Source organism: Zerene cesonia, chromosome 1 (genome assembly GCF_012273895.1).
Source record: "Zerene cesonia ecotype Mississippi chromosome 1, Zerene_cesonia_1.1, whole genome shotgun sequence".
In the NCBI taxonomy this organism is placed as follows: domain Eukaryota; kingdom Metazoa; phylum Arthropoda; class Insecta; order Lepidoptera; family Pieridae; genus Zerene; species Zerene cesonia.
This window is the reverse complement of record NC_052102.1, coordinates 964,673-971,945: the sequence shown is the minus strand read 5'-3', so window position 1 is coordinate 971,945 and position 7,273 is coordinate 964,673. Positions and strand designations below refer to the sequence as shown.

The 7,273-nt window shown below is 30.7% G+C and overlaps 2 protein-coding genes across 3 annotated transcripts in view; one reads left to right on the top strand and one right to left on the bottom strand.

Annotated features, from left to right (window-relative positions):
- Positions 1–1,468: 1,468 nt before the first annotated feature.
- Positions 1,469–5,969, bottom strand: LOC119830212 (mitochondrial fission 1 protein). Of its 2 annotated transcripts, none has more exons than XM_038353143.1 (5): positions 5,758–5,969; positions 5,569–5,682; positions 5,105–5,275; positions 3,095–3,203; positions 1,469–1,562 (listed from the first exon to the last, which is right to left on the bottom strand). In XM_038353143.1, the coding sequence occupies exons 1-5, from the start codon at positions 5,800–5,802 to the stop codon at positions 1,558–1,560; spliced, it is 444 nt and encodes a 147-aa protein (XP_038209071.1). In that variant the 5' UTR covers positions 5,803–5,969; the 3' UTR covers positions 1,469–1,557. The 2 variants fall into 2 exon arrangements, with proteins under 2 accessions (XP_038209071.1, XP_038209062.1); XM_038353134.1 differs by having other exon boundaries at positions 1,508–1,562; positions 3,070–3,203; positions 5,758–5,966.
- A 416-nt stretch (positions 5,970–6,385) lies between these two features.
- LOC119830373 (ubiquitin-like-conjugating enzyme ATG3) overlaps positions 6,386–7,273 on the top strand; it is a 7,056-nt gene continuing 6,168 nt past the window's right edge. The window contains exons 1-2 of the mRNA XM_038353368.1: positions 6,386–6,607; positions 6,877–7,065. Coding sequence (XP_038209296.1) covers positions 6,536–6,607; positions 6,877–7,065 — 261 coding nt within the window. The 5' untranslated portion in view covers positions 6,386–6,535. The remainder of the gene's footprint in view (positions 6,608–6,876; positions 7,066–7,273) is intronic.

Below are 7,273 nucleotides of genomic sequence, written 5' to 3'. Positions count from 1 at the left end.
AAGTGCTACGGGTTGATTGAACATTATGTTTAGCGTGTTAGTGAGATTTAAGAAATAAGTCGGTTTGTGTTTGCGTATACATTAACCTTGTTGACAGTTATCAGTGTTGCCATAGTGAGTAATTATTTCGACTGTACATAAAATTTTTGATTGTTTAGAGAAGTGTGCTTAATTGACACAATGTTATAGTAATTTTTTAGAAAATATTTACCACAAGATACAGTTCATGAAATAGTTGTTAAAGCACGGTACATAAGCAATAGTTACCAGATTGTGATCATGAAAATATATATTTTTCTGAACACAGTTTTGCATACCACAGATTAAATATTCTTAGATTTCGTTGGTATTATATCGATTTTTGGGAAATTAGAGAAACATGAGGCTATTAAAAATAAAAGCGAAATTTATTTTTAGGTGATTATTTCAACGGAAAGTTCGGTCGTCAGATGATTGGTGATGCAATCATCAAGGAATTATAAATCAATATAATACCACGCGTCTAACAGTTGTTGAATTATGAATACATATATTATATATATACCAGTGGAGATATTATAATAATTAGGACTCTAAGTCAATCATTATGCTCTTAGTATTGTGTATAAAGTATTTTTAGTTACCTTGTGAACTTTGAAAGTTCGACGTCTTTTTTATCTTAATACCTCATTAGTTTCCTTTAAGATTTTCTTGTTTACTCGATGTTCCATGAACATTAGTGTTTTATATAATTTTTGTGCACTATATTAATTTTTTTCGTGCATGTTTATTAATTTTGTCTTTTTATTGCGACAGGAAAAAATGTTTTTGTATGTTATCACGCTTGTATGTGTATTCTCTTATATAAAGCACAAACTACGTTTACTTTTATGGTTGTAATAAATAAGCTGTTAGAAAATTCCAATATAGGTACAAAACTGCAGATAAAAAATACGAAAAATATGCTAAGAATTATTCAGAATATTATCTATGGTCTCTTCAGTGTTGCCTTGTTTCGAAACTCTATGATTAGCGAATTATTTTTAGATGATAATATTTATGTTTATTCGGTTGGTTGCCATGTTTTACGCCATCTTCATTAGTGTACTATGTAGTTGTATGCCGCTTCTCTACATTATTATAAACAAAATAAAAATAATTGTTTTGAAGATTGTTCTTTAAATTTACCTCACATATACACCTAACACATTGATGAGAAAATAACACTAAAAATTATATCAAAACAAATCATATTTATTTAATGGAATCACATACATTGATATAGAATATTATATGTTTTAATCTTAACTACATAGAAGCCTAACACTAAGAAATAAATTACACATATTACACATAATAAATAATTAAATATTTAATTTCTTAAAAAAAACCCAAGTAAATTCATTTGATCTAAACAATTTTGTAAAGTGAATAAGCAATTTATATTTGTACAAAAATGAACTACGCTTAGGGTGAAATTTTGGATAAATTTTTGGTGTTCAGTGAAAAACAGGTGTCCCCTTTATTCTTCTTTTGGTTTCTTCTTTGAGAGAAGATAATGAACGCCAAATAAGGCGTTCATTCTGCAACAATAACCACACATTACTAAATATGAATGAAACTCATTATGACTATATTATTAAAGAAAAAATATATAACCTGTATACTATTAATTATTTTTATGAATTCTGTGCATAATTTAATTTTGTCCTACAGCATAAGATATCTTTTAAAATAAGATAAAACTAAAGAATTTGTTTATTTGTACACAATAATCTCAGGAACTACTGGACCTATTTGAAAAATTATTTCACTGATGGGTGGATATGAATGCGACCCCGATACGAGTGCGATAGTCATATATACCACGGACGAAGCTGGGTCGGAAAACAAGTTAAGTATTAATCCAATGGAAGCTGTAATGATGTAAGGTTTTTGAAACTTTTATCTAAAAAATAATATTACAAAGAAGACATTAGCAATCCTTGATATTCATGACATTATATTTTACACAAAGCTAAAAAAAGTATAGACTTTAAATGGATAAGGCATAAAAGAACAAATATAATATGTAAACACAGCTAATAGACTTCAGCTTAAAGACAGAACAGACTGACTGCCGTAACCCTTAAATAAGTACACAGACACATAAGCACAACTTGCAAAAACATTATTAACTAAAACTAAACTAATTATATGTATAGTCCAAGAACCCACATAAACATCAACAGAATAACTGTTTACAATATTATTTTATTTTTAAAGAATATATATATATATATATATATATATATATATATATAGTGGCATAGTGGCAATAAAAACCGGATAAGATAACAGGTATGAAAATTTAAAATGGGGTTGAATCCTGCTAAAGTCTATTCTTATATTTACAACCAGTTCAATAAGCCAACAGTCAATTAAACAACCGTTTTAAACAGCTCTCTGAAGGAATTTTAAGGTTACATTATCAAGAAGTGTAACAGTTTCAAGGTAATGTAGTAAGAGTACACCCATTTTAATAACCTTATATAATCTTAACATTTCGCGGAGGGGTAATCCATAAGGGTTGGGGGGAGCTGGCTACGCCCATGTTTTTGGTAATCCTACTTCCTACTAATATTATAAATGCGAAAGTTTGTAAGGATGTATGTGTGTGTTTGTTGCTCTTTCACGCAAAAACTACTGAACCGATTGCAATGAAATTTGGTATGTAGATAGCTGCATAACTGGAATAACATATAGGCAACTTTTTATCCCGATATTCCTACGGTGAAACGGCAGGGCGCAGCTAGTACTCAATATTTGAAATGATAAGACACATTTAATTTCAAACTTATCGATTTTTTTTATATTGATCATATGACATTAAGTCATAACCACTATGTCTACAGATGTAAGCATATGTAACAGCTAAATCATCTTCAATGTGATTTTCACAGAATTATTCAAAAGTTTGTAATCAAATATATAGTTGACATTGTACAACACAAGTCAGCAGGGGCTAGCAATGATTAAACCACACTCCAATTGCAAAAGTAAACGGTTACCCTGTTGACACATAAAGAAAAATAACGTAAAGGGACTCACAAAAAGGCCAAATGCTATTTCTTACTAGCGAGCGCTATGCCGAGCCCCACTAGCCCACCGATGGCCAGCACTGCCCCGCTCGCCACTGCGATGCCGATCATCCCTTCTTTCTCCATGCGCTTGTTGATTTGACGCTGGAAGAATTCAAATTCAAATCAATTCGAATGCATATATTTGCGTGGTTACATACAATGCGATTCAAATAAGAATAGGAGGTGACGACATAGGTATTCATTGAAACGAATCAATTTCATTTAAATTTGATGAGAATAAGACAAAATTAAATAAAAAATAGCAGATATGCAAAGAGAATTGACGTTCCTATTCTCAGATTAAATGGAATAATACAAAAGATAGAAATATAGCTTCAGTCATTACAAATTGCAACATACAGCTACATTAAACAAAATGCAAAAATAAGTATAAAATGAGAGGAAAATATGTTAAATCCAAACTAAGTTCTTAATCGCGAAGCCGCAATGAGAAGCGTTTTTCCCGTATTGATTTCAAAAAAAAAAAAAAAACTGATTTCATTCTTTAATTCAAACCAGTCTATGAAATAAATTCGAACTCACAGTACTAGTATCAATTATAGAAAGATAGTTTTAATTGCTCCTAAAGGGTATACACAACATAAGGGGGCCATCCATAAATTACGTCACACGAAATTGGGGCTTTTTTTGACCCCTCCCGTACTCGTCACATTCTGTCTGTCTGTCTGTCAATATAAAATAATAAAAAAATCAAAGCAAAGTTCGCAGATTTAATAGTTAGATTGAGTTCCTTAATTTTAAATTTCGAATCATATTCCATATTTTAAGCCTTATCATGTGACGTCACAAAGGTTTTGACCCCGAGGGATTCGAGGGTTCCACAAAAGTTCGCATGAATAATGCATTGGATTGACAACAGAAAGAAAAACATAAAAAAAAAAGTCTAAATAAAATTGCAAACCTCCAAAAAGTTCAATATTTTTGGCACATAAATACAACTCCTAAAATAATCATTGTTTACTTTAAACAAGGTTATTGCACTTGACTCCAGTCGAGACAATAATCTCATAACAAAGGATGACTTTTATATCAGTGACAGAATGATAAGGCATCTAAAATATTTTTAAATGCAATGTCAATGCTATTAAACAATATCATCTTTACATAGTATAAAGCAAAGTTGCTTCCCATGTCTGTCCCTATGTATGTAGGTATGTATGCTTAGATCTTTAAAACTATACCAGGGATTTTGATGGGGACGGAAATATAATAACAGCAGATAGGAATGATTCAAGAGGAAGGTTTATATTTATATGTATAATATCTATATTATATTATATTATAATATCTATTATGTATATATCTAACATCTATTCAACACTTGCGAAGCCATGGACGAATGCTAGTTTACACATAACTAGTTCTCTGCCCACGGCTCTGTCCGTATAGTCTACAATCCAAAAACATAAATTATATCCAATCAAATTATATAAAACATTCCTTGAGAACCAAGCTATCCATTGGCAACACCAGCACAAAATTAATGCAGTGGTTTATGATTTCATTGTGAATAGACACACAGTTAGATAATCACATCAGATGGATATTGTTTTATAATTTATTATAGAATATGAAGTGATGATAGAATAATAGGCTTCTGAATGACATTTATTCTCTTCATTTCCTCCTTCATTCATGACTTTTATGTGCATTTTTAAGAAAAAATTCTGTATTGATGATCAGAATAAATAAATTTGGATAACTGACGAAAAAGGAATAAATGATGGAAATAAACTATCAACATCAGTAAATGGAAAATGCTTATTTCTTTATGTCCTCAATCATTAAAATACCTTTTTATTCTCTTCTTTCATGAACATGTACAATAAGATAAAAAACCTCACTAAGATAATTTTAAAAGTGATAATACTACAATGAAAAAAAAATAGCTATTCATTGTAGTATATTTAATTAACAAAGCAATGGCCAGTATTTAAAACAACACATTTTACTAACAACTGTTATAATTTACATCTTCTTACCTCTAAAGCTAAAACCTGCTGGTTGGCAGGTTCGATTTCAAGGAATGCTTTCACATAATGTAGGGCCTTATTGTACTCCTTAATTCTAGCATTGCCAATAGCAAGGTAGAACAGGTAGTCTCGTTTGCCCTCAGCGTGGGAATTGAACAAATCTTTCAACAAAAGTATACCCTGAAATCAAATAATTTATGTATTTATTAAAATAATAATAATCATAAGCAACTAGTTCTATCTCAGAGGCATATAAATCTGCCAGTATTAACTATAATGATGATAAATGAATCTCATAAGAACAGAAACCATTGTCGTGTAATAGCAATTCTTATCTACAATGTTATCAAACAAACTGCAGATGGTTACACAATGCAAGTGGTACAAATATAATTTCAAGATATTTTCAAGTGCATTTGACTCGGTATATTTTCATAACTTGAATACTTTAAAATCGATATATATTTTCAAACCTTTCTGATATCCGTCGCGTATTTGCTTCTGACCAAACACCACGCATACTCAAATTGTGCCTTGTGCGTTATTGTACCTTGATGAAGCTGCTCATGGTAGACTTTCTCGAATTTCTAAAAAAAAAACAATATAACATTATACTATATATTATGACTCATAAAATTGCATTATGAAATAAGCATTCTTACTTGCAAGTCTTCGGACGAAACCACTTCATCTAAAACATCATCCATGTTGAAATATTAAATTGCGTGTTAATTTTTCAGCATTAAATTATCATAATATGAAGAAGTAGGTACTATGAGAATGAATTCAAGAGACGACGATACAACGGCGTATTGATAAAAAATTGACTTCTATTACCGTTCAATTCATTTGTAATCGCTAACAAAGACAGCAAAAGATAATATTTTGACAACTTAAAAATAAGAACTACAGGTAACATATAGATAAATATCGGGGTATAAGAAAATATGTACTTCATGATATCTACATAATTGAACAATAATTAATATTGTAATATAGCAGATCTTTTTTCTTCTCAATAAGAATTTTTAAATTTTTCATATCCCGCAGAGGCTAGCTCAGTCTTTATCTACCTAAATAAAAACAGGTTGCTAAATTTCCAAAAACAAGGAGAAATTTACCGAAAAAAGAAACAAGAAAAATATTAACCTTTAATTTTGTGTACCCTTGAGGTACCTACCTAATTGACATTTATTGTAAAATGTTTTTTGTAATATATTTTAGACAATTATTGATTATTTTCTGTGCCAAAGGCTGACATAACATATTTTGACAGAGACAGACGAGACAAACTGTTTATCATTTATGTCAAAAGTCGAAAGAAATATTTCGTTTTGCTGCAGCGTAACAGCCTATTTGCTTTGTCCGGCTTTTCGAAAAAATAAAAATCCACATAACTTTTACATGAAGAATCTATATATACATAAATAAGAATCAAGAATGCAGAGTGTTATAAATACAGTAAAAGGCACAGCTCTTGGGGTCGCCGGTTACTTGACACCAGTTTTGAAGGTGGGTTCATTAATCATTTTATCTCGTCTATTGTGTTATCGTTGCATACAAAGTGATGAATAAATGTCAAGAGCACCGGATGTGGACTACAATTTGGTAATAAATAATCTTGTATATTCAGTCGATAACAACAATAAATTTAATATAAAGACCAATGTATTCTTAATAGAAAATTTTACACCCACTTATTTTGAGACGTTTTATTCACATACATCCTCAATCTGTAGACATCTTCAAACGAATTATCATAACTTAAATGAATTATTCAGGAATCTAAATTCCAAGAAACTGGTGTTCTAACTCCTGAAGAGTTTGTGGCGGCTGGTGATCACCTGGTGCACCACTGTCCCACCTGGCAGTGGGCGAAGGGAGAGGAGTCTAAAATCAAACCATATCTACCAGCTGATAAGCAATTCCTTATAACAAGGAATGTACCATGCTATCGGAGATGCAAGCAGGTATATTTAACATTAAGCTCCATTGAGCCATTATATAAAATTTTACAATTACTTTTAAACAATGTTTCACAAATATATTTAGTCTTTATGAAATACTAGCTGCGCCCTGCGGTTTCACCCGCGTAAGTCTAATTCAATTCAATTTTTTGTTGAATGGCAATTATGTTTTTGCACAATTTTGCCAGTGTCACGTTGGGAAGAGGATACA

Excerpts from the sequence above, each read along its gene's own strand:
- LOC119830212 (XM_038353134.1), bottom strand. The coding sequence starts at position 5,802 with ATGGATGATGTTTTAGATGAAGTGGTTTCGTCCGAAGACTTGCAA. Across the intron at positions 5,276-5,568 it reads ACGCGACGGATATCAGAAAG|GGTATACTTTTGTTGAAAGA; the intron begins GTTTGAAAATAT and ends ATTTGATTTCAG. Across the intron at positions 3,204-5,104 it reads AGCAGGTTTTAGCTTTAGAG|CGTCAAATCAACAAGCGCAT; the intron begins GTAAGAAGATGT and ends GAATTCTTCCAG.